The sequence below is a fragment of the Periophthalmus magnuspinnatus genome, chromosome 8, assembly GCF_009829125.3.
Source record: "Periophthalmus magnuspinnatus isolate fPerMag1 chromosome 8, fPerMag1.2.pri, whole genome shotgun sequence".
NCBI classification, from domain to species: Eukaryota; Metazoa; Chordata; class Actinopteri; order Gobiiformes; family Gobiidae; genus Periophthalmus; species Periophthalmus magnuspinnatus.
The window spans coordinates 2,011,372-2,038,097 of record NC_047133.1 but is presented as its reverse complement, the minus strand read 5'-3'; the positions used below and the strand labels follow the sequence as shown (position 1 = coordinate 2,038,097).

Below are 26,726 nucleotides of genomic sequence, written 5' to 3'. Positions count from 1 at the left end.
CTTTCACAGCAGAATAACATTTATATTAAACTATAAATGTGAGATATTACATAAGAACAGTTTACCTCAAGGTTTAGATTTCACATTTCGTTTCATTCAGTGTCATTTCTTTACTAAACCAAATCAAACCACTGAACCAAACTTCACTCCTGGCGCCATTTCTGCTCTGACTGTGATGGACGCGCCTCTGCACCAATGCGCGCTCCTCTCAGTCTCTCCAGGGACAGTTTGAGCCAATAGTCCCCGCGAAATAAAACGATTAGACACGAGTTTTGCCGAATGGAGTTGGTTTGTCAGAGTGAGTCACATGAGGCGCAGTTTGAGGCTTGGATAAACAGACGTGCGTAAAAGTTTTGTAACGGCGCCATGGCTCGGTGCGCATCACTTTACGCGCTCCTGGTTCTTGGAATAACAGTGACTTCAGCTGTTATAAGGTAAATTTATTTATTTTCTGCATAATGTCACAGTTTGTTATGTGTCACAGCAGCACATTTAACCGAGCAGAGCTGTCACATTGATGTGTGTTTGTTAATTTAGCGCAGTGTTAATGAGTCTCACGCGCTTTTTTATGTCACATCTCATTCCTTTGTGAGTGCACAGAAGTTGCAGGTTTACTTCCTCGGCCTGTGTGTGTGTGTGTGTGTGTTGCAGAGTTCCTCTTCATAAAACCAGGAGTCTGCGGCGTCTCCTGAGCGACAGTGGCAGGTCTGTGGAGGAGCTGCGCGCTTTGGCACAGTCCTCTCTGGATGTGACTCCTGCTCCACATCTGCCCGTGGAGAGGCTCACAAACTTTATGGATGTAAATGAACTTTTAATGTTTCCACCGTGTCATATTTCCTGGTGATAGTGAAGCTTGTTACAGAAAAGCAGAACAGGAAGTGCGCACAAAAGTTTTAACACTGACTAATATAATATCCAATAAGTCCAGCAGCATCAGTTTCCTCATTAAACAGGCACAAGAGAGAGTATTTTTGCATTCCTCCTGATTTATTATGGTTTCATGGTTGGATATGACATTTAAAGATGAAATGTATTTATTAATTTATGTGTAATAATCATATCTTTCTAGGCTCAGTACTTTGGCTCCATTAGTATCGGTTCTCCTCCTCAAGAGTTCACTGTCCTGTTCGACACCGGCTCCTCCAATCTCTGGGTTCCCTCTGTCCACTGCTCCTTTTGGGATTTGGCCTGCTGTAAGTGTCTTAATCTGATGTTCTGTGGAGCTGTAAAAGCTGCTGGAGCCTTCACCTCACAGCGAGAAGGTCCCGACGCCTGAGGGACGTTCTGTGTGGAGTCTGTGGCGTTAAAGGTTAAAGTTCAGTTAAAGTGAAGATGACACAGTATCATGTTTTTAAGTGACACAAGTATAACATAATACATGAAACCACTAGTTTACATACTCTGTATAAAAAGACCTGTGCGAGTGAAACGGCCACAAACTCACACCAGTTCTGTCGGGAGGAATGGGCCAGAATTTCTGCAAACTATTGTGAGAAGTTTGTGGAAGGAAATCCAAAACATTTGACCCGAGTCACACAGTTTAAAGGCAATGGAACAAAATACTAATGAAATATTTGAAACATCTGACTCATGAATAATTTCTTATTATTCAGGCATTTAGCAAATAGACATAATTTTGTTTATCCTAACTGACCTAAACCAGGAAAAGTTTAGTCTGATTTAATGTCCTACAGTTAAAAAAGTGTATGTTTCTTTTTATATACTCTTTGTAAACTTCTGGTTTCACTGTAAGTGCATAATCATAACGTCTTTTCTTCTCCTAAAAGGGGTCCATCGCCGCTACAACTCAAAAAAGTCAAGTACTTATGTTCAGAACGGCACACAGTTCTCTATTCGATACGGTCGAGGCAGCTTGTCGGGGTTTATCAGCGCAGACACAGTCTCTGTGAGTTTTCAGCCACATTCTCTCTTCACAAAGGCCTTTGTGGAGCTGCATTCCTGATTTTATTGTGGTCATGTTATTCACATGAAAATGATTTTTTCTCTCTCTTTACTTCCTGTGCTGCAGGTGGCTGGTTTGCCTTTGCCTAAGCAGCAGTTTGGAGAAGCGGTCAAACAGCCGGGCATCACATTTGCAGTGGCTCGTTTCGATGGCGTCCTGGGCATGGCTTATCCTTCTATATCTGTGGCCAAAGTTACTCCAGTGTTTGACTCGGCCATGGAGGCTAAACTGCTGCCACAAAATGTCTTCTCATTTTACATTAACAGGTTTGTGTCTACCTCTAAATACTGTTCTAAAGTAAAGTCTTCATCGTGGTAATAAAGGGGCCGTATGTTTTCAGAGACCCTCACGCAGCTGTAGGAGGAGAGTTAATCCTCGGAGGAACTGATCCACAGTATTACACCGGAGAGCTGCACTTTGTGAACGTCACTCGAAAAGCTTATTGGCAGATTCAGATGTCTGGGTATGTTTGTTTTGTCCTGTAGTCAGGAGTGAATCTGTTTGGGATGATAGTTTGATCAAATCTCCCTTTTACAGGATAAACGTTGGCAGCCAACTGACTCTTTGTAAAAGTGGATGTCAAACTATTGTTGACACGGGGACGTCTCTGATCGTGGGACCTGTGGCAGAAATCAGAGCGTTACACAAAGCCATGGGAGCGCTGCCTTTGATAATGGGGGAGGTAAGTCTGTCCACAGTGTAGGAAACACATCAGTCTGATTTAACAGTGTAAACTCTGCCTCTGCAGTACATCATTGACTGTAAAAAGATCCCCACTCTGCCCGTCGTGTCTTTCAACATCGGTGGAATTATGTATAACCTGACGGGAGCCGACTACATCATGAAGGTGGGTTTATATGATACACATTTAAAACAGAGGTTATGACATAAACTGTGCCACTCTGGAGTTATGTTTCTGCTGTAAACCAGGAGTCTCAGAGGGGAGTGTCTCTGTGTCTTTCTGGGTTCATGGCCATGGACGTCCCTCCTCCTGCAGGACCTCTGTGGATCCTCGGAGACGTCTTCATTGGGAAGTACTACACCGTTTTTGACAGGAGTAAAGACCGAGTGGGCTTTGCTCCTGCTAAGTCCACTGTTTAGTGTTTTGAATTATCTTTTTACAAGGACGTCAAGTGTTTTCACGTAATATCTGCAGGTTTAATTGATGTTTAATTGATCAGACAAAAAAATGTTACATTTATTTATGTGACATGTAATCTTTGCCAGTTTTACACAACTGCAGTCATGTAAAGTTGTATAAAAATAAAGTATTATATGTAAACATTTCTATGGTACTATAGGAAATAAAATTAATTGAACATAGTTGTTTGCAACATTTAATGTTGTGCCCCAGGGATGAGTAAGAGACATCATGCAACACAGACCCACAGAGCAATACAGAGTCTGAACATTTAAATAATGTGGCACAGTCCGTCACAGTGCAGCACGGCGTCCATGTCTTTATATTCAGTACAAAGCAGAAATAAAGCAGAAAATAAATGCGTCCTTTGGTTTACAAACTTACATTAAATACAAAGAATAACCAGATTTGGTTCTTATATAAATAAAACACTTGACTTTGACAATACGACTTTAGCCACTCGCACTTTTCTCAAGGCTACGCAGTAAGAAAACACATGTTTTAGACTGAAGACCTCCCTTAACTTGGCTTTGTAAATGTTTAATTTTTCTGTCAATATTTATGGAAATGAAGCACGAGTTACACATTTTAAACTGAATCTTGATCTTGGATATGTCTTTAGTGATAACAAAAAGTTAAAGGTGATGCCTCCTGCTGGTGGCTGTGGATGTTAAACAACTTTCTTAAAATGACCTGACTTTCATTAACACTTTTTGCTTTCCCCAAACCACCAAACCAGTGACACCCAGAGAACGTCAGGCCGAGAGCAACTTTATGTCTCCATAATGAAATAAAAGTTTAGAACAAACAAGTGAAACTGACGAGAATTCAAAGACCACATTATAATTCTGTCACATGGAAATATTTCTGCTCATGACAAAATTAAAGCCATTATCCAATTTTCAGATGTTTTAATAATAACCCACTTTCATAAACGGTGCAATGACTGACTGCTTTTCCCCCAAGCACATGAATATCATAAATTAGACTATACTTAGCTGTACATTAATATTGTTTAATTTTAGGCTATTAGAAAACATACACTTTAAATATCGAAATCAAGTCTGTCTTTTGTGATTTTGTGTAATTTCTATTAACTGAGTGTTGGCTTATCATTTTAATACGTTTATAACTTAAATTAGAATTTATTGTAACAGCAGCACAAACACAGTAACAACTGACGACTCTTGTAGGTTTTGTGGTAACGTCTAAAGTTAAAGCATCATTTTCTGTGTAGTATCCCTGAAATATTTAATCTATTTAAAAACTCCATTTCTGCTTCTGAAACGTTTGAAACTGGCTAGAGAGTCATAACCTCTAATAATCAAGCCTTTCTTTAATATCAAAATAAAAGTATTTATTTCAGTCTCATAAAGCCTTACGTCACAGGTTAAACTGAACTCAGTATAACAGCCACTTTATTTAGAGTAGGTCATAAAAACAATGCAGGCGTGTGTCCCTCTGAAGGATGTTATCATGCATCTGTTTTTACAAACATTATGATAGAAAAGAGGTCAGGGGGGAGCTTCCAGGGCAGTTCTCAAAAGCCCCTCTGGGTCTGAAAGAGCACAGTACAGTGTATATCCCAGTTCATCCACTTCCTGTTCAGTGAGTTCACAGAATAAATTCACTTTGGGGTTGAGCGCACAAGGCAGCCTCCCAGCTTCCAAGTGTCCGACTAGAGCTCGCAGCAGCTGGAGGAAACGATCCGCTAGTGCTTCCTGTGTCCAGTCCCCTTCCTTCTCACTTAGCAGTAAAATGGCATTGGTGAGCTGGCTGGCATTGAGCCGGCTCAGAGCAGGGTTTAATTTGCACACTGCCTTTGCCACCTTCAAACAGGTGCAGCGACAGCCTCCGTCCTCCTGGTCCAGAGCCCTGAGCCGAGCCGTCTCTGCCACACGGAAACTCTGACGCCACAGGTTTTCGTGGCGCTCTGCAGCCAGGCGGTGGGGCTTGGCAATAAGTGATGTTCCATCTTCCATCACCAGTAATGGGAGGAAATCCACATAGAGCTTTCGATCGGTTTCATACTGCACCTCCAGGGTGAGCGTTTCAGAGGGAACCACTGGATGGATGACATAATCGAGGACACTTCCTATGGCAGGCCAGTTGATAGAGCCAGCCACAAGCTTGTCAAACACCTCCAGAACTGATTTGGGAGACAGGTACCCACCCACCATGCAGCGGTCCCAGTAGCTACTGTTTCGTGGAAAATATTCTAAGTTTTCCCTTCGAACAAGCCAAAAACCTGGGACATTCATAATGGTGTCTTCTCCAGGGATGGATGACCACAGATTCTTCTCCAAGACTAGAGGCACCATCAGCTGAGCATGATCAGCTGTTACAACCTAGAGGCATTAGGAAAAAGTCATCAATTAACCATTTGTTATTGCAGGGTTTTCAAAGTACATAAACTGTGTATTCTTGGTACCTGCAGGTCGTCATACAGGCTGCCACTGAGGTACATCTCCCTTAGTGGCATGTCAGGCAACTTGGCATGAAGGAACACTCTGAGCTCAGCGCAGATGTCAAGGGCTGCCCTCCTGGCCATGGCCTGCTCCTCAGAAGGAATATTCACTAAATTTTGGTAGAATTCCCAAAGACGTTCTTGCAGTGAAAGGCGCATCCGGGCACGAAGTAGGTCTGCCTCAGTCGACCCAGTACAGCCAACAGCAGCTCGGCCAACAGCTCTTCGGAGGCAGTCTGAAGGAATTATTATTAACATTGTTACTCAGGTTTGTTTGCATGAAGGACTACACAACACAAATGTTACTGTATCTAAATTGTATCTCACACATGTAGGTAACCAACACACAAATTATCCTACCACTGGGGTTATATTTCTTCACTCAAAGCGCTTTACTGCAAATCAAACAATACAAACACAGCAAGCTAAAGAACTAATGCAAATTTTAAATTACTTGCTACAGCTCCAAACATAAGCAAAACCCACTGTAAAGAAAAAGCAAGAATCCTCCAAAAAGGCTGTCTGTTAAAATAATTTGATCACAAGTTATTTATCAACAGCAAACAAACTGAAAAGGTAAACAAAAGACACATTACAAATGAATCCTGACCTGGTTGAAAAGATTGTGAAGAAGTAGGCAGAGACTGTAAGGAGCGGCTCACAGTGGTTTTCATGTCACGATTTAAGACCCGAGGTGAAGAGCCCATCCACGCAGGTTCCTCCCAACTTCTCTTCCCTGATTTCTCCATCTTTGTAGGGCTTGTGGGGACACTTACAGCACGATCATACATCTGTAGAAAACATACCCTTACAAAATGCTTTTCAAAATTATATTTAAGGGGAAATATTATCATCACTCACTCTTTTGACGGCAAGTGTAGCAATACCAAGCATGGCCGCTCCGCCCACACCTAGGACAAGTTTGGCATTTGAAAGCATAAAGTCTATTGCCGTCCCGATGCCATTGTCATCTTTCTTGCCTTTACGATCTCCATTCACACCCGCCATGGTGACACTGAGAGGATATAGGTTTAGAAATACTTCAACTAAAAAAGAAAAAAATCACATGTAGTTTTGTTTTATGTTTTCATTTCCTCACCTAGGAGATGGCTTCCAGATGATTGATTCACCTTTTACTCTACATAAGCCCTCCCAGTTTGCTGTTCAAGAAGAACTGCCCCCTCTTCAGAGCATCCTCCTTCTCCTGGGGTCCACTCAGAGTTTGGCAGCGGCGGAACTCTCTGGTGACGGCGCGGCGGTAGTAGTTTCGGTCGGTGTGCTGGAGGTGACGCCCCGCACGGAGGAGCGCTCTGTACAGCTCCAACACTGCACTACGTGACCAGCCACCCATTAGTGATCACACATGGAGAAAGAAGCACCCTGACACACAGATTTCATTATGAACCATCAACACAATGCTTGTAAAATACCGCATGTTCACAAAAAAGTCCAATGCCAATTACATCACCCCTTATAGTACAAACTCATTAGCATCTACGCTAGCCTCCGGTAGGCTCTGTGGGGGAATATAAGCTCTCTGATGGGAAACGCAGGTGCATGAGAGACAATTACACCTCAGACAAAACGTAAACACACATTTCAACCAAATCCAAACTGGCACAACGGAGTGTCGCACATTTCTTGCACCGACTTAGCTCAGTTCGCCGTGCAGCTCTTTGGCTAAACTAGCACTGACCTTACAATAAACTAATCACATTTACAAATTAACTCACGTAAACGCGACAGGTCAACTGGAAAAGCAAAAACAGACACTTGTCCACCAAATCAGCCCAATCAAACTTACAATTCAGGGACGAAGGTGAGACTTTTACTGTTTAAAGAGGAACAGTTCTCCTGGAGCCGGGGTCAGACGTGAATGGCACCGGAAACAGTCACGCGCTGGAATTACAACTTCCGGGTTACGCAAAAAACGTCATTTTAGTTAGTTAGTTAGTTATTATTCTGTTATGTACTCTACTTTGTTAACTTTTAATTTAATTTTATAATAATAAAAAATAAATAAAATAGTTAGTTAGTTGTTTATTAAAATATATACTTTCTATACATGTAGACTTGATTGAAATAACAAAAATTGAATCCTAAATTAACCTAATTATATAACAGCTATACATATTATATTTAAATTCATATACATTTGATTTCAATTACACATATTCTCTAATGTAAATACACTGAAATCATTATTACAGGAATTACTATCTTATACATTAAATTTGTTTTAAAAAAGGTACTACAATCACATATAGTTTTCCTCATGTGAAAGCTCAGAGCCTCCAGAATTCACTCACGGAGCTGCAGAGGCTGCACTAGCACTGACTAATGATCCGCTGCAGTCGCTGGGACTTAAGTAGTGAGGATTCCAATGAGAGTCACTTTAGGTTCAACTAGAGGAGGTGGAGGAGACTAGAGGAGGTGGAGGAGACTAGAGGAGGTGGAGGGGAGAGCGGTGCAGAGGAGACTAGAGGAGGTGGAGGAGAATGTAACTTTTCTACACACACCTGCACGTGTCTGTAATGTTATTATGGACTCATACACTTACTGTTTTGTTTGTTTTTTGTGTGTATTGTATTTTAAACCGGACACTCACGAAAAAGAGAGTCTGGGGGCTTTCACTGGTTCCCTTCAAAGATAAAGAAATAAAAGATTTAGAGAGGCGTGGTATTACACACAACACCAGGCGGCAGCAGACACCTTTGATTTGCTCAGTAAAAACTCAGAAGAAGTGAAGTGAACTGTTACTTGCACAGAGTTGTGTAACTGTGTTGTGAGTAAACATGGGAATGCAAACCCAGGCTCTAGTTTCTGCGAGATGGCTCGCAAACATGGTCAAAAGTAATCTGGTAGGACCAAGTCTGCGCGTTTTGGACACGTCCTGGTACCTGCCCATGATGAACCGAGATGGAAAGAAGGAGTTTGCTCAGACTCACATCCCAGGAGCGTCTCATTTTGACATAGATGACTGCTCAGACAGGACGTCCCAGTTTGACCACACTCTGCCCAGTGAGGAGCATTTCTCTGACTATGTGGGGAACCTCGGGGTCAGTAATGACAGTCACGTGGTCGTGTACGACGCCAGTGACTTTGGTGCGTTCTCCTGCACCAGGGTCTGGTGGATGTTCCGTCTGTTTGGACACTCCAAAGTGTCTGTGCTGAACGGAGGCTTCAGGAGGTGGGTGAAGGAGGGACATCCCGTCACAGAGGACTACACCAAACCCCCAGCGGCCCACTTCAGCGCCACAATGAACCGGGACTGGGTCAAGTCCTTTGAGGACGTGACAGAGAACATCACATCTCACAGATACCAGGTGGTGGACGTGAGGCCTTACGCCAGGTTTCTGGGCAAAGAGGCGGAGCCACGAGAAGGTAAAATATCAACTACTTTACTCCACCTCCTCCACCCACGCTCAGGACTCAGTGTTTAAACAGATATAAAGATTAAAGCTGTAGAAAATAAGATACAGGAGGCTCTGACTTCCTCGTGGCATTTCCTTCCTTCCCTGATGATCCTTTGAGGATTGTAGATGTCTGATAACACAGAGCGGAGTTACAAACATGGGGTTGAAGGTTTCTGATCAGTTCTATTTGCATTTTACAGAGTTTTCCATTTTCATAGGACCTTTTTATGTAACAATCCATCAAGACTTCACTGAAAACAGCTCAAAAGAAGTTTGTCTAATGACATCTATCCTGAAGTGTTGACAGGGGACAGTAACACAGACTAAATCACACACAAATAACCCGCCTTCTTTTTGTCTGCCCCGGGGCAGCTGTGGCTACAGTAGAAACTCTTACCACTAAGTGTGGAATGAATAATGCACGAAATTGTCAAACTACTTTGAGCATCTGGAAAAGCACTGTATAAAACTCTGCATTAATATTATGTGTCCTGTGTTGTTCCCAGACAACATTTTTAACCCAGTTCATATTTATTGATAAAAAAAGCCTCACATTAATTTGTTTTTGAAATATTTTTGTTCATGCCATGATTAGCTCTTTCCTGTCATTAGCACATGTAAAAGGTTTATTCTTTATAGAAATGTATGTTCTGAATCTTATGTCATGCCGTTCAGGTGTGGACCCAGGTCACATCCCGGGGTCAAAGTGCATGCCCTTCTATGATTTTCTGGATGAAGATGGCATGATGCTTTCTCCAGAGGAGCTAAAGAGGTTTTTCCAAAAGGCGCAGGTTGATCTGAAGAAGCCCTTGTGTGGTACATGTGGGTCTGGGGTGACGGCGTGTCACATGGTGCTTGCGGCCCACATCTGCGGCGCCCCGGATGCGACTGTGTATGACGGCTCCTGGTACGAGTGGTTCACTAAAGCTCCTAAAGAACACATCGCCACAGGCATTTCACACACGCTCGGAGGATAGAGCACGTGTCAGTCAAATCTATTTCATATTTAATCAGAGGCACTCGGCAGTTAAGGATCTAACAATAACTGACATATCGTGATATCATATCATTAAAAGTCACACAATAATATCGTGGCCGTCACATTATATCGATTTACAACTCACTTTGCTTAAATTCATTGTTATGGTGCAGCATGAGCTAAAAAACAGGGAACTACCTGTACATTTATCATTTACTCTGTTTCAGTGCAGAAAGGAAAAAGTAGCATATTCACAGTTTGGTTAGCTTCAACAAAATATCACAATAAACATCATACTGTGAGATATATTATATATATTATATATTGCATATTGTGAAAATATCGTATCGAGAGATTTGGATGTCGTTACATCCCTGTCAACAGGTGAGAGGAGCATTTTGGCTGAAAATCAGATTGTTGTACAAAATAATTATTGACCAGACACCAGTATAACCTTTTACGTGAAATGAAAGTTTGTCCAAAAAAATCCCATTGACTCACTGCCTAATATTGTCAAACTGTTAAGTCCTGAGAGCAGTTTGTCCCCTGCAGGACCAGGCTGTGTCCAGGAGGGGGGGCTGTTACAGGCTGTTGATTGTTACAGTTTTGCTGTGGTGTCTGTGTAATAAAACATGCATTTGAGCCAAAAATCATCACTATCATCAAAGTTTCTAGTAATTGTCTCTTCTCATTTCGGGAAGTAGCAGAATGTCTGTTGTGCTCTTTGGATTCTGAGCATAAATATCTTATACTTTATCTGTCGCTGCACTGTTTTATTTTGAATACTGAGGCTGGTGCTATAAACCCAACAGTGGCCTTTTTTAGAAACATTAAACTGCACAAACTGAATTCATTCATTTATTAGACCCAATAGTATATTTCAAACAGCCTACTGCATCAGTGGATGAAAATATTAAATAAGCTAATTATTTTTACTGTAAGAGTTTATAATAAATGTGATTTAAAAGCATCTGTGTCTCTCCTTTATTTGGGTTTGGGCTGGATGCATGTGGAAACATCAGGTGTGTTTAAGATGAAATGAGCTTAAACGCTCCATGACTCCCAGATCACGCAGAGTCCTGCAGAGGGACAGATCTCGCGTTAATTATAAGTTTTGTACTGAAAAAAAAACAACATAAACATAGTGAATGTTTTCTCCGGTTTCCCCGCACACCACAGACTGACACACATCACCAGAGCAAAGAGCAGAGGTCACAAAGTTCACACACTTAGACTTTGATCCAGGCCTTAATCCTCATGTGTCTGTGTTTTACACCAGGGCCTTTCTGTTTGACTTTGACATCTGTGTTGATATAAAAGTAGAAGAGATGGAGAAAGAGGAGAAAGAACAATCTGTAACTGTTTTATCCTTATGTTTGTCTGATCCAATCAGCCGCCAGTCCACTGCTGACGACACTGCATTTCGGTAGGCTTAAGACACATACTACTACTACTACTACTACTACTACTACTACTACTACTACTACTACTACTACTACTACTACTACTACTACTACTACTACTACTACTACTACTACTACTACTACTAATAATAATAATAATATATTTTTTACAGATAAGGTTGAAGCAGGTGCAGTTGCCTTAATCTCCGTAGCGCTGTCATTATTTAAATAATGTTAGAATAATGTTGTATTTTAGTGTTTTATTTTGGTAATCAGGTGGAACTGTTGTTGTTTTGTTTGGTTCCGCGGGACCATTGATAGAGACGCACAGCAGGTATAAACAGGAGAGTGGTAAAAATAAAGTGATTAAAGGTTATTTTAAGGTTATTTTATCTCACAGTTTGGGTCAGAGTTTGACAGAGACGTTGGTCAAGGTTTTATTTACAAATTAAAGTTTGTACAAACCACAGTAAAGATGAAGACTTCAGTAAAAAAAAAAAAAAGCAATGAAAAGTGTTTAGTGTCTTTATGTGACATTAAGTGAATGTTTTTATCACATTATTAAACTGAGCGTTAAATAAACAGATGCACAGCCCTAAACATCATCATTTTATCCTCAGTCTCCGCCTGAAAAACATTTGTTTCACTTTGCTGCACTTGTCCTGATTTGAGTTCAGTGTGTATCAATGTGGTATATTGTTTGAATTGCACACAATAGCCCCGCCGCTAGAGGGCGATCGTTATGTTTACGGGTTCACGCAGAGTGACAATGTGTGAACCGAGAGTGTGACTTATATAAATAAAATGCCGACCCGGTTTGGCCAGAACAAAGGAGCTGGACTCGCCTATAATTATAAATCCCTCAGTGAAACACAGTGGATCTGATAAAAGTGTGACCTGCAGTGACGAGGCTAAAACAGATACATATTTATTTTTTATTGTGTGGTTGTCATTTTATTCAAATTAATTTTACTGCTAGAATAAAGTTCGTAAAAATGAAAGTTGCAGTGCATTGTGGGCCATTTTAAGCGCTCTGAGGTGCTGAAGGATCCACAGGTGCATCTTTGGTAAAGACATAAGGACATGAGGTTTTGTGTGGAGCATCACTTGGCAGAGTCTGATCATGTAGATTCCTCTGAGCCGGAGATCCTGGACATTTGGAAACTCCCTTTAGTCCCATTTCCAAAAGTTCCTCCTGTGGTGCTGCTCTAAACCCTGTGCCAGAGCACTCCCCCCAGTGGTCCAGTCCGCTGCAGCCACGCAGCTCCATCATGGCGGCTCAGATCCACACTCTGGTCTCGGCCAAGTGGCTCTTAGATGCCATTAAAAAGAATCGCATCGGCCCAAAGCTCCGGCTCCTTGACGCGTCGTGGTACCTGGCGAAAACCAAGCGCGACGCCAGAGCTGAGTTCGTCCGGACGCACATCCCCGGAGCCTCCTTCTTTGACATCGATGACTGCTGCGACAAGAACACGGAGCTGGATCACATGCTTCCAACTCCAGAGCGTTTTTCTGAGTACGTGGAGGAGCTGGGCATCGGGAACGAGACGCACGTTGTGGTTTACGATACGCACGACGTCGGAGCGTTCAGTGCGCCCCGGGTTTGGTGGATGTTCCGTCTGTTTGGGCACAACACGGTGTCAGTTCTGGACGGAGGAATGAAGAACTGGCTGCACAATAAGTACCCCGTGACAGCAGAGTACACGAAACCCGAGCCTCAGAAGTTTAAAGCCTCACAGAATAAGTCCTGGGTCAAAAACTATGAAGATATTCTAGAAAACGTCCAGACGAGGAAGGTGCAGGTGGTGGATGCCAGGTCCGCGGGCAGGTTCAGGGGCACAGAGCCAGAGCCCAGGGACGGTGAGAAAAAAACTCTAAAATCTATCATCAAAGAGCATTTAGTAACAATAAAGTGAATACATGGGGTTTTTACAAGTTTAATTCAAATTATGCAGGGATTTATGGACATTAGGGCAAACAGGACATTATCTCAAATGAAAAATATGTCTAAAATAATGAACTTTAGCTTTTAAACATATCACATATTTCTGACAACATGGAGCATTTAATCAGAACTATTTTACTGACATTCACAGTCTTTTTTTTCTACTTGACTGTACTGTATAGTTAATTATTGCTGGTGTGTTGAGGGGCACGGTCATAGGGCATGAGTGTCCAAACATAAACATATTGAACATGAAACATATTCTAAGCGGAGGGCCACAAAACGGTGGTCATTGCCGCCGCCGAACCTTTTAATAAAGTTTGGAACATTCATTTTAGGTCTGTTTTTACAATGAAATGTGATATTATTGAGGTTATAGTGGTAGAAATACTTAAATTACTGAAAAAAAAACATCTGTACGATCAGTTCTGACAGTTTAGCATAAGGACTGACGGCCGATAAAAATGGTCTGAGGGCCGCATTTGGCCCCTGGACCGTAGTTTGCAATGCATCCTTAAAAAATGGAGGGGCAATATGAGCAATGTGGCAAAACAATAACAGTAAAAAAATTAAAAAAATAAAATAATAATATACATGCAAAAAATAAATAATAATAATAATATACATGCAAAAAAAAAATAATAATAATATACATGCAAAAAATAAATAATAATATACATGAAAAAAATAATTAGTAATAATAATATATATGCAAAAAATAATAATAATAATATACATGCAAAAAATAAATTAATAATAATAATATACATGCAAAAAATAAATACATAATAATAATAATATACCTGCAATAAATAATAATATACATGCAAAAATAAATAGTAATAATAATATATATGCAAAAAATAAATACATAATAATAATAATAATAATAATAATATACATGCAATAAATAATAATATACATGCAAAAAATAAATACATAATAATAATAATATACATGCAATAAATAATAATATACATGCAAAAATAAATAGTAATAATAATATATATGCAAAAAATAAATACATAATAATAATAATAATAATAATAATAATATACATGCAATAAATAATAATATACATGCAAAAAATAAATTATTAATAATAATAATAATAATAGACATAAATCTATTTTCATAAAACAAAATAAATATGTTTTTCAATCTTAACATCGTGGACTTAAAAAAGACAGACTTCGTTTTTATATATGAGGCTTGAATAGTAAAAAAAAATATTGTAGACGTATTTGTAGAACGAGCTGAGACTGGCTTTGTATTTTAAAGGGATGGGCCCCGTGATTACATAACTCATAAACCAGGTCATAGAAATACGAGTTTAAACGCTGATTCTACGTCAGTTTGAAATAACACAGCTCTTTAAACGCCGTGACATCAGTTCGATTCCGTCTTTTCTTCTCGCAGACGTCCTGCCTGGTCACTACCCCGGTGCGATCAACATCCCCTTTTACTCCATCTTCAACCAGTCTGGGGAAGTGATGCCGACTGAAGATTTGGCAAAGCTGTACAAAGAGGCGGGTGTGGACGTCCAGAAGCCGCTGTGGACCAGCTGTGGGTCTGGGGTCACCGCTTGTGTCATTATTTTAGGCGCTCACCTGCTGGGACACCCGGGGCCCTGCCTGTACGACGGCTCCTGGACTGAGTGGTTTAAAAGAGCTCCTGCAGAATACATCGTCTCTGAAGGACAAGACAAGTCAAAGTAAATCATTTTAGTGTTTAGTTTTGTAACACGTTTAGACAAATGCTCTAAAATCTATCAGATGTTTTATTTTTGCAAAAGCTTTGGGGTAAATTACCAAAGTGCCTCTGTTACGTAATCGTCGCTTGTCTCTAACACAAGAGGAAGACGAGGTTGAGCAGTAAACTGAGCAATTTAAATCCAAGATGTCTTAATATATGTTGCAAGATGTGTAGGATTTATCTAAAAAAAATAATAAAAATCTACAGAACAAGTTGAGTGAGTAGATGAACCAGTTTTTGGTTTTTTTGGGGTTTTTTTTGTATTTTATTCAGTCATTACATTCAAAAATCAAACATTATTCAACTTGTATAAGGTTGTACATAACATTTTTATCATGACTGAAAGGGTTTTGGCTGAAGTTTAATTTATTTATAACCCTATTTAATAATAACGCACAAGAAATCCAAGAAACGTTCACATGAATCAGTCCTGAGTCCTGTCATTTAAAAAAAAAGTAATGTTTTATGCCTCTTTTTAAATGCTTCTATTGTGTTGGAGCTTTTTAATTTATCATCGAGGTTGTTCCACACACTAACGCCTCGAACAGAAACACAATGACGTTTTTTACTGTTTACTTTTTTTGAATATTCCTGTTCGTCTTCTGTAAACCCGGGGGAGCTTATGATTATCTGCCTTTTACATCATTACGGCTGTGCTTAAGCCAACAAGATCAGACAGTTTTACTAGTTTAAACTTAACAAAAATAGGATTTGAAACCAGTTAATAACGTAACGATGCTGCTCTTAATCTGCCATGACCTGGACTGAATAGAGTCAGTTTAAAGTTTGTAGTTTTTAGGGAGTTTTAAAGCGGCTCAGTGAAAAATTAAAAGGATTAACTCAGTGTAAACAGCCTCTTTTCAGTTTTCTCTGCTCGGCCTGTTCTCTCAAAAGCCGTTCTTTAGCCGAGTTTTACTGCAATAAGTCAATATTTAAATGTCAGCGGACAGTAAGTGACGGATGTGCGATCACAGACGACACGTTAAGACCTTTAGGACGATGTGTAAGCACTAAAACTGTGTTCATAAAGTGGAAAGTATGTGTGTCTCTCATCTAAATCAAAATAAAACGCAACAACGACTTGATGAAAATACGTTTAATGACATTTTTTCAGTGCAAAATCATTCAGATTATAGCACTAACTCATTTTTATTCCAGTTAGCATTAGCTTTAAGACACGAATCCCTCCTTTTCTAAACACAGAAGCTTTCTCCAGTCAAGTATTTTTCATTGTAGTAAAGGTCTTAACATGCCGTCTGTGGTATTTTCTTTTCGCTGTGGGGTTTTTAAAGATTGATTTAATTTAGCTTTGACTTTGCTAATTTCCACTGTACAATAAACGGAGCGGGCAGTGCAGATCCAAACGTTTTGAGAGAACAGAAACTACCCAGGAGGCTTCGTGAAAAGGTCACGTCCACCCTGCGATTCTGGAAATAAGTTTACCATTAGTTTTTCTCATACAGTTTACAAAAAAATGAATATTAAAAGTTTGAAAGCTCAGGGATAATCAGCTGTGGTAACTAATGACACAAGACCTATACTTTTCTGTTTTCTGAAACTTTATAAACCCTGAAATTATTAAAACATTTTGCAGAATCTTGCATTTCCAGCGGCCTTTTTGGACTTGAAACAACTACATCATGGATATTAGTTAACTCTTCACTGATGAGACTCTTTGAACTCTTTAATATTTGAGTTTTTTGAAAAGCCCATAAGAAAAATGAATGGAAAATTGACTTCCAGACCTGAGCAGACTGTGGATGTGCAGGTCAGTGTTGAGCTCCAGTGGGGAAAGAAGTTATTTTGCACTTCATTTGCGTTCTACTCTATGATCCAGACCAGGTTCAAATGCTGCAGTCTGTACTATTTCTGTTGTCTCTCAAACTTTCTGATAAATGAGCCCATATTCAATTCAACTCACCTTTAAAAACAGACAAGGACCGTGACAATACAAAGAGCAACATTTACGTTTTAAAAAGAACCACACCAGTGTCTCACATCTGGGACTGAAGCGACTGCACTGAATCTTATGTTTGTGAGTGACATTATTTCATTTTCTGACTTATTCTGCTGCAAATTAAACTGTACATTAAAGTTCTTGGTGCAGCAAAGTGTTCAGTCGAGCAGTGACAAACCTCAAGAGCCACGCGTAAACCGTCATTACAATCCACCTGCAGCTTCTGGACACTGGCTTTTTTGTAATAAGTCCAGAGGTGGGCAGTGTTTAGTGGTGTAGAATATGATTTACTTACTGTTAATATGTAAATATGTTTATATGTATGAATGTTTTAGGACCTGCTCTGTAAACTCCAGTGTCTTGGTCGTCTCTGAGCGGCAGGAGGCGACTCACACATCTGGACTGAACTGGCTTTAAACTAAATTAACTTATTCATGAGAACATTACAGCACTTTAAAATGACTGGAAGCACTTCAGCCACATACGAACTTTATAAATATGCACTTTAGACTGTATGGAGTGTGGATTTTTTGTGATCTGTGGAGTTGTTTGATTGTTGTTTGTGTTGTCCTGTCTCTTGTCTCGTTTTAGATGTTGAGGGACTGAGAATGAAAATGAGCTGTGCAGTTAACTTAAGCACATTTACACGTGTATTTTTTACTGCTGTTCATTAATGTGCATTGTCCCTTTTAAATAAATAAATACATTTAACTTATTTAATAATTTAACATTTGCCTGTCCAATTTAACATTAGACAGGTAAAAATCAGGAGATCTCATGTGCTTGTCGTCTTTGGTCCTACAGATCATCATCATACTCTTAGTTGTGTTATATTGACATCTAAACTTTTTGCTTAGAACTAGACTTGACGTAAGTGTTGGGAAACTGTCTCCTGTCTCTGTCTTTACAACTGTCGGGCAACTAGAACTTTTCTACAACAATAAGCAAGAATATTCTTTAGGTGAGACACCACAAGGCTCCACAGACACAGCTGTACTTTACTCTAAATAATGTTCTGCATCGACCTGTGAAAAAAGAAAATCTATCAAATTTAACTGTTAATTTATAAAGAAAAAATGTAAAAATGTTTCTGAAATAATATATATGATGAATGGTCTTTAGAGCCAGGAAACAGTCCTTTATTATTATTATTATTATTATTATTATTATTATTATTATTATTATTATTATTATTATACTGCTTTTGTAAGGCATAAAAAGGAGCACATTATTAAAACAAAAAGACTGGACATTAAATATAAAATGTTCTTGGCACAGACAGATTTAAGCAATTTAATGGGGGGGTAAAATAGATTAAATTCATTCATATATTGTTGAAAGCAGCGGATAGAGACTCTGCATTTACAACAATGAACATGGTGTTTAGCCAAAAATAAAACAATATTCACAGTGTCAATGGAAACAGTCATTTGTGCATCATGTCCTGTGCAGATGTGCAGCATGTTTCTGTGAAGAGCCACACTGATTCACCAGGTTTAAGACAATTATTACATTTGTGCAAGTTTAACATATTAATTTTTGCAGTATTTCTCAAAGTCTGAAATCCAGAAACAATTTGCACAGCTCAAAACACACAAAGATGACACACAATTGCTTGTTGTTGTGTTCCTACTGACAACTCAAATCTGTCCCTTCCTAATGCTTAAAATTGGATAAAAGTCTAAAAGTCTTTCATTCGTGTAATTATGAAGTTAATGAATAAGTATGACACTCATAGACAGATTTTTTTAAAGGTGCTTTTTGGTTGATGGATAGTTTTTTGTTTATTATTATTATTATTATTATTATTATTATTATTATTATTATTATTATTATTATTATTATTATTATTATTATTATTATATAAAAATATCTCCTCACAAATTTGCTGTGGGATAATTACACAACGCTTAAGATTTAACATTCATATTCAGAGGCATTATGCATTGAACAAATATATACAATAAATTAGGATTAGGTTTAAGACTTTTTTTTTTTTTTTTTTACTACAATATCTTTTTTGAAAACACCAAAAAGTATATGTTTGGCATTAAGTTGTAGGTTTGTATTAAGCTTTCCATTCCAAAAGATTTGAGTGTAGGAGCAAACACAAAATACAGGGGTAACTGTTGTATTCAAACAGGGGTGCTTTTTTTTTTTTTTTTTTTTTTTTTTTTTTAATAAAATTGTAATTAAGTTTTATAGGATCTTTTTTCATTCAAATTCAAAAAGGGGGCAGTTGTTTTGTTTGGTTTTTTTTTGTTTTTTTTTTTCCTCGTGTGTCCTGAGCGCCGCCTGAAGGTCCTCATCAAATAAACAAGTCTGGGTCCTTTGGTGTAAGCTAGCTCCGTGTATGCTAGCTCCGTGTATGCTAGCCTCAGAGTCTCCACAGCTGCACACTTTCGCACATTTCCTGCTCCCTGTAGACTGCGTCCATATTATTAGTCCAGGGTAATGTTGAAATAGCAGTAAGTTGTCGCTTTGTTAAATTCCCATCTACAAAAACCGCTGTTGTTTCCAGACGTCGAAGGCTGTGTTATTTTTGTTAGCCTCCATTAGCATCCGCCGCGTTAGCTTTAGCCAAACCAAACCAAACAAGGTTATATTTGTTATTAAGCCCCCGTATTAAACACTATAAGAGGTAAGTTTAACCAAAAATAGAATCTAATAAGCTCATATCTGTGCTAATAAACCTATTGCTAGCTTGTATCTCATTTCCAGCCATATATTTCCAGAGTAAAGCTAAGCTAATGCTAATAATCAGCTAGCGCTTAAAATGTACGCACTTTTTCAATTCTCTGTGGCTTGCAAAAACGCATAAACAATGTGTAAATGTGCACAGATATAACAAGCATGTTTATGTGTTTGTGGTTTAACTTATTGTTGTCATCATTAATTGGATAATTAACTTGTTTTTCCACAGGGAGGCGTTAATGAGCAGTCATGTCGGGTATCGCTTTGAGCAGACTGTCCCAGGAGCGTAAAGCCTGGAGGAAAGACCACCCATTTGTAAGCACTTATTGCTTTATTTACAGAGCTGTGTAACAATGACTCTTCTCTTATTTCTGTTTTGTCATGGACTCATTTATGTTTTCAGGGTTTTGTTGCTGTGCCTACCAAGAACCCAGATGGGACAATGAACCTCATGAACTGGGAATGTGCCATCCCGGGGAAGAAAGGAGTATGATGTTAATGTTTAGCCACCCCCATTATATAGATTTTATACATACGTGTGTTCTGTAACATGCCCCAGGTTCAAATTTTAGTTGCCTGTAAGAATTAATGGAATATAAATGATTAAGACAACTTTTTTCTTTAGACCTTGTGGGAGGGCGGCCTTTACAAACTCCGAATGCTGTTCAAAGATGACTACCCATCTTCTCCACCAAAATGTGAGTTATGCTCAGTGACTGATAAATCTACATTAACATCTTTTTAGTTGAGGATATAATATATAAGGGCTTATCCCAGAGCAAAGCACTTTCACACATCCTCTTGTGTTTTAGAGATATTCAATGCAAAACCAGGTAATGATGGTTTTTACAATGCCTTACCATATCCTGAACATTCTGAGTTTAAACTTTAACCTCTGTTTTATTGTTTCTCCACTCTGTATTTAGGCAAGTTTGAGCCCCCAATCTTCCACCCAAATGTCTACCCATCAGGCACTGTGTGTCTCTCCATCCTGGAGGAAGACAAGGACTGGAGGCCGGCTATCACCATCAAACAGGTTTGACAAGGGCTGCATATTTTACAGACCTCGTAACGGAACGCTAAACAAAAACGTAAGCCCCACAAAGAAGGTGCAATAATTACGTTTCCTCTTTTCAGATTCTTTTGGGAATCCAAGAACTGCTGAATGAGCCAAATATCCAAGACCCGGCCCAAGCAGAGGCATACACGATTTACTGGTCTGTGTTTGCTACACAAAGTAGATGTCTGCTCTATTTCAACATCTTAACACGTTGTGTTTGGTTTCAGTCAGAACAGGATGGACTATGAGAAGCGCGTCCGGGCACAGGCCAAGAAGTTTGCTCCTACATAAAGAAGCACTGGCCTGTGTCCTGCCTGAGCTGAGAGGCAGGCAGCTTCGGAAGGACCACTCCAACAGACATCTGATTATGAGTATTTCAGCTACCCAGGTAGCAGCAAACCTGCTTCATCCTTTGTTTTTAAAGCAAGTCACATTTTATAAGAGAATGATTTTACCGGTCTTCAAAAATGTGTATAAAGATGCATAGCCCACCATTCTAGAACTGTGCCGTCTACATGAGCCTCGCTCTTCGCAGAAATCCACTTCTACTGTTATGGTATGAGTGCCTGTATGCCTACTCGTATGCCCATTTAAACATCCAAATCAAGTTGTAAAGTAAGATTTCATGTTAAAGTCACTCTTTGTTATGTAGTCAGTATTGGAGGGAATGGGGATGTGGTTTCAAGCTACTTTTTTAGAATATAGATAACTGTTGAATGCATTTGGACACAAAATAGAGCAAGACCACAAAAAAGCACAAATGAAGATCTTTTTTTTTTTCCGATTTAGTTTTCTGAAGCCAAAACAGGTCAAAGACAATCTTAGCACTTGTTTTTCATTTGGTACCATGTTGTTTCATGACTAATTTAAAACAACAAAAAGCGTTTGAAGCATTTCTTTACATACTCCATTGTGCGAGCTTTGTTCCCTTTCACATAGCCATTCCTAATTGGGCAAATTATAGTTTTCTAGTTAGAATGTGTAGTTCTTAAAAATTGAAAAGTGACAACATCCAGCTAGTTTGCCATTCACTGATCCAAACAGCTTTTACGAAGAAAAGCAAAGACGAAAACAGTTTCATGCTTCACTCTACTGTACAATAAAAATGTTTAAACCGTATGGCATCAGCTGTTAAGTTCTCTGTTAATGTCCTCGGAATGAAACCAATGAAAGTGCACTTGGGAGTGAACAATGGACTCTTTAATTTCTTTAGCCTCTGAGAAAATGAGCGCATGTACATAATATAAATAATGTTGTGGTTGTTATGTTTTATATTGTTTTAGCCAGTCTGACATTTGTGTGCGGTAAAGTTCAACAACACAAATAGCATTTAAGAGTGTCATGAATTCAATAAAAAGACAAAACAAAAATTAGATGTTCGGTTTGTTTTTTACCAAAATGCAAACATTTCCTGTTCGTGTGTCTTCTTCCTGAGGTGAATGCAAAGCTCTCAGGTGTCTTTGTGACTTTCTTGAGAAATGCAATACCACTTGTTTGTCCGTAGCCTCACTGTGGTTTGGCTTCACAGTTTGACCTCAATACGCTGCAGCCATGTCACAGGTGAGACATTTGCCTTTTGTTACATTTTTTGTCATTTCTTGCTAAATGTGGTGTTGTTGTCACTGTGTAAGCTGCAGATTGGAGCGTTTGAGAGTCCTCAGGTGAAGATGCCATCACTCCCTCATTTTAGTCCCTCTGGATCAAGCGGCGCACTAGAAAACCGCTACCACAGCCTGGGCCACTGTCTCCGCTCCAACATATTCCCAGGTCTGAAATCACAAATTTACATTATCCAGGCCATTATCCAAGCGTTGAAAATGCCACCTGACTGTCTGCGTGGAGACGTTATGTCAAAAGTACAGAAATGTCATGGGGCCTTTATCAAAATAAAGCAGTATTCTGTCAAAACAAATTCTGCAGATAGATTCAGTTTTATATCAGCATCACTACTACTGTTCAGGGACGAGTGAAATATTATTCTTTATTTCATAGTTGTAATTTACTTGTAAATTGAGTTTCATGTCATTGGTGTTGAAGCTTTTTAGAACAAACACATGGGCAAAAATAAATGTCTCATGTTTTTGAGATTTTCTCAAATGGAAAGAGACATAAACATAACTGCAAGGTAGATTTTTGTGAATTTAGCAATTTTAGCAATAATTGTATGTGAAAATATGGTGAATAGTTTAATAACATCAATGGCAATAGTATAACACCAATATCTCTACATTAAAAAGCTTATTTTTATTTCTTAGGGTCTAACACCAGTGACTATTACACCAAGTTTCATTAGAATGTAACTTCATATATATTCTGTTCCATCTCAAAATAAACATTCTGTTTCTTAGTAAGGTTGTATCATTTCCCTACTGAATCAATTTCTTTTAAATGTTTTATACTGCTGCGAAAGAGCGTAACACCAGTAATGTTCCAAACTGAACCATGATAAAAATCTATGTCTTAAAGTTATTTTTTTGGTTATCAAAAGGCACTCACAAATATCTTTTACAGAAAGAGTCTTTTTACTTTGTCATTTCTGATCTGAGAAATATTTGCTCACAAACAAACTGGTCAGTAATGCAGCTAGCACCAAGGGACAGATACTTTTGATCAAATATTTCATTTATTAAATTGTTTAACTCGTGTTAAACGTACGTTTATCAAAAGTGTAAATACTAGGTATACTTACTGAATTCAAAGAGATAAGGTAACTTTTTTTAAATACAAAATTATCTCATCAATGTATAAAAGTGTTGTGTCTTGGACTGAGTGATTATGTTGACTATGGTTCTTTGAAAAGTGTTTTTGTTTTACGGCCAAAAAGTGTGAGGACACATTTGTCACCAGGCAGTTTGAAAAAATGCCATGATTGCGAAACAATTGAAATTTATAGCAGAATTAGTATAAGGCCACTGTATTTTACTGTTATAACAAAGACAATTATTTGTGTGTTCAAACTACCTTCTGTTGTATCAGAAATGTGTTTTTTGTTTTTTATTGTGGTGGACTAATCAGAAATGGTAGTGAGTCATAGTATTGAGATGAAGTTGGCACCAGGAGTGTCCAAACTATGGCCCTCAGGCTCCTGCTGAATGGGTGATAGGTTCACCTTTTTAACCTGTATTACAGTTCAAAAGAGAAGACAAGAGAGATTATTTTGTCTCAATATTGAGGAGAAAGAGCGGGGAGGCAAAACCTTCAGTTTACAACCTCACTCCTTTCTGAAGTCTCCACCCTCTTTCTCCTCCTTTTATTTACTTAGAAACCCTAGTTACAAATGCACTATCAAGGGATGGGGGACATACTTTACATACTTTGCAAACAGTGTAAAAAACATATAACGAAATTCACAGAGAAATATATTCTGTTTTTGCATTTCTAAAGGTCATTCCCAAGATGTTTCTGTTTCGCAAGTTCACAGTGACCTTCTTCCCGTGGGATCCTGCAACTTTCAAAAGACTCAAGAACAAACATTAGTGCAGATTACATAGTTTACATAGTTGAAATGAATATAATGATCATAGTACCTACAGTTACATTACAGTAACTACAGTACCTTTAAAATGAACAGTGAGATAACATAACTTGAATATATATTTTGAATCCATCAATGGGCCATACTTTTTTACTGCAAATGTTAGTACTATTTTACCACTTTAACCTCAAAAACATGTGATACAGACCTACAGTGATGATGTCCAGCCGTATTTAAAGTCCTGTGGGTCGGTCAAAGCTGTGTCAAATGTCAAACGCACTGTCTGAATGATTCACTCTATTAGGTCTGTGGCCCTTTGCTCCAAATGTTCCAAATTACATGTGAAAAAAGGGTTTGTAGAGCTCTGCATTTGATAAAACTGAATCTGTTTTTCTCCTTTTTACGCAGGTTGTCCAGTCATTTGGAAATCTGTCTTCAGAGAATCTTACGTCGCTCACCCTCTGACTACATGGCCTCCAGATCTTTGGTTTGGCCACAAGACGGATGATTTGGGTAAACGTGACCACTGTGCTTTTCTTTTTCCACAGTTTTTCACTCTTTACCTGGTGATATTGTTGTGGTTTTTGCAGTTCAGTGGACAGAAATAAACATCCTGAACCACAAGCTCAAGAAGACTCTGACTAAGGTCGACAAAAGTGGCACAAAAATGTAACGTCCTGTTTGTTCGCCTGAGTGTGAAACCACTTTATTTTAGAATAAGAAAGAAATAAGTATGTTAAGTTCGAATATGTCTACACAAAGGTCAATATATTCATCCTGCCCAAAATCCTCACAGTAGAAAAATGATCCATGAGCACATCAAGCCTGACTTTAAGGACGACTGTGTTAAGAAAATAATCTGCATAAATGATGAAGTAGCTCAAATGGCAAAAGCTGACACTGTTCTCAAAACCAGAGAAACTGTTGGTTTGAGCATAAACCAGTGAAACTACCTTTAGTCATTTCCAGAGGCACTTTGGTTAACACGTCTAAAACAGTCATCATGTTGTACGTCTTTACTTATACAGATAATGTTTTACTTGCATCGTACTCTCCATTCCGTACAGTTTGCAAATCACCACCAATAAATGTAAGACAGAAGAGAATTCACAACAGTGTGTGTCAAATAAAGACATTTTTCTTCCAAAAGGCCTTTTTTTTATTACCATTTTAACTTGTTCCTGTCTTTGAACTCTTATTTTAACTTAATCTACCTGCTGCAGCTCTTTATTTGACTTATTTGAAATGTTAAGTGCAATATAAAACATAAAAAGTACAAAGAAAATGTATTATTATTATTATTATTATGCAATTATAATAAGGATTAAGAAAATAGCTTGCAAACATAATTAAATCTGGAAACAGCTTTTTCAGGGACTTTGCCTAAAAACAACAGATTTGAGATTGGTCGGTAATTGTTCAATATTGTGGCATCAAGACTGCTCTTTTTTAGGAGAGGCTTGATAACCACAGTTTTCAAAGCTCGTGGGAATGTTCCAGATTAAGATGGTAATTATGCAAGAGAGTGGTGACAGCAAACTATTGAGCACAGACTTTAGAAATTTAGTAGGTCACACATGGAGGCAGCGTGTAGATGAACTCAGACTGGGGTCGATCTCTGGGACAGTTTTGTCAGTTACAGGTGCAGAGTGAGTCCGCTCTCTGTGTCTTGGTCTAATTCACTTACACCTAGAAAGACACGGGGGGAGCAAAAACTCGACTGGGGAAGCATAACTTTTATTTTATTTGTTTTTAATTGTCTGCATGGCCTGGCCCCACAGTATCTGTCTGACCTGCTGGTGCCTCACACGCCCTCCCGCTCCCTCAGGTCTGCAGGTCGGGTTCTCCTTGTGGTCCCCAGGCCAAAAAGGAAACACAGGGGTGATCGGGCTTTTTCACTCTGGACTGCACTTCCACTGAATGTTAGAATGGCCGACTCACTTCCTGTTTTTAAATCTCTTCTTAAAACTCATTTTTTTAGCTTGGCTTTTAACTCGGTGTAAAGACTTGACATTTATCATGTTCTGTTTTTAATGTTATTCCATCTCATGTTTTGTGTTTTAACTTGTGTGCAGCACTTTGGTCGACTGTGTTGTTTTTAAAGTGCTTTATAAATAAAGTTGGATTGGATTGGAGTTGGATAACTTGACCTCTCCACTTCTGATGTCACCTTTGGGTCCATTTTTTGGACTCTCCCAGCCCTGTCCCAGCCCTGTCCAATACCAAGAAACATTGGAACAACAGTCACGTCCGTCAGCAGAGCGTCACTATCATCTACTCCTGATAGCACAAGGTTTAATTAGTCTCATTTTTGCTTCAAATCTGACCAGTTTACCTCTGATTATATGATAGATCTGTAAATATTGACTCTCAACTTTATACTCTGACACAGAAGAGGACAAGAAGAAGAAGAAGACGACCCTGTGCCTGGGACTTCTGCCTGACCCTCTCACACCAACTACATCAGGTTT

The 26,726-nt window shown here is 38.9% G+C and overlaps 6 protein-coding genes across 6 annotated transcripts; 4 read left to right on the top strand and 2 right to left on the bottom strand.

Annotated features, from left to right (window-relative positions):
* Positions 1-311: 311 nt before the first annotated feature.
* napsa (napsin A aspartic peptidase) lies at positions 312-3,280 on the top strand. The gene is made up of 9 exons (XM_033971384.2): positions 312-434; positions 652-799; positions 1,070-1,193; positions 1,788-1,906; positions 2,030-2,229; positions 2,304-2,426; positions 2,501-2,645; positions 2,712-2,810; positions 2,894-3,280. The coding sequence occupies exons 1-9, from the start codon at positions 367-369 to the stop codon at positions 3,062-3,064; spliced, it is 1,197 nt and encodes a 398-aa protein (XP_033827275.1). The 5' UTR covers positions 312-366; the 3' UTR covers positions 3,065-3,280.
* Positions 3,281-3,409: 129 nt separating this feature from the next.
* Positions 3,410-6,579, bottom strand: mief1 (mitochondrial elongation factor 1). The gene is made up of 4 exons (XM_033971383.2): positions 6,433-6,579; positions 6,182-6,362; positions 5,536-5,807; positions 3,410-5,452 (listed from the first exon to the last, which is right to left on the bottom strand). The coding sequence occupies exons 1-4, from the start codon at positions 6,577-6,579 to the stop codon at positions 4,619-4,621; spliced, it is 1,434 nt and encodes a 477-aa protein (XP_033827274.1). The 3' UTR covers positions 3,410-4,618.
* Positions 6,580-6,709: 130 nt separating this feature from the next.
* Positions 6,710-6,922, bottom strand: LOC129456459 (MIEF1 upstream open reading frame protein-like). Its single transcript, XM_055223742.1, has one exon. It carries the CDS (start codon positions 6,920-6,922, stop codon positions 6,710-6,712), a length of 213 nt encoding a protein of 70 aa, XP_055079717.1.
* A 1,365-nt stretch (positions 6,923-8,287) lies between these two features.
* LOC117375127 (thiosulfate sulfurtransferase-like) lies at positions 8,288-10,936 on the top strand. Its single transcript, XM_033971386.2, has 2 exons — positions 8,288-8,955; positions 9,663-10,936. The coding sequence occupies exons 1-2, from the start codon at positions 8,367-8,369 to the stop codon at positions 9,962-9,964; spliced, it is 891 nt and encodes a 296-aa protein (XP_033827277.1). The 5' UTR covers positions 8,288-8,366; the 3' UTR covers positions 9,965-10,936.
* A 1,381-nt stretch (positions 10,937-12,317) lies between these two features.
* LOC117375126 (3-mercaptopyruvate sulfurtransferase) lies at positions 12,318-15,252 on the top strand. Its single transcript, XM_033971385.2, has 2 exons — positions 12,318-13,229; positions 14,734-15,252. Exons 1-2 carry the CDS (start codon positions 12,641-12,643, stop codon positions 15,030-15,032), a joined length of 888 nt encoding a protein of 295 aa, XP_033827276.2. The 5' UTR covers positions 12,318-12,640; the 3' UTR covers positions 15,033-15,252.
* A 4,098-nt stretch (positions 15,253-19,350) lies between these two features.
* On the top strand, positions 19,351-22,148 carry LOC117375130 (SUMO-conjugating enzyme UBC9-like). The gene is made up of 7 exons (XM_033971388.2): positions 19,351-19,667; positions 19,950-20,035; positions 20,124-20,207; positions 20,346-20,418; positions 20,647-20,756; positions 20,858-20,937; positions 21,008-22,148. Exons 2-7 carry the CDS (start codon positions 19,970-19,972, stop codon positions 21,069-21,071), a joined length of 477 nt encoding a protein of 158 aa, XP_033827279.1. The 5' UTR covers positions 19,351-19,667; positions 19,950-19,969; the 3' UTR covers positions 21,072-22,148.
* The last annotated feature ends 4,578 nt before the right edge of the window (positions 22,149-26,726 follow it).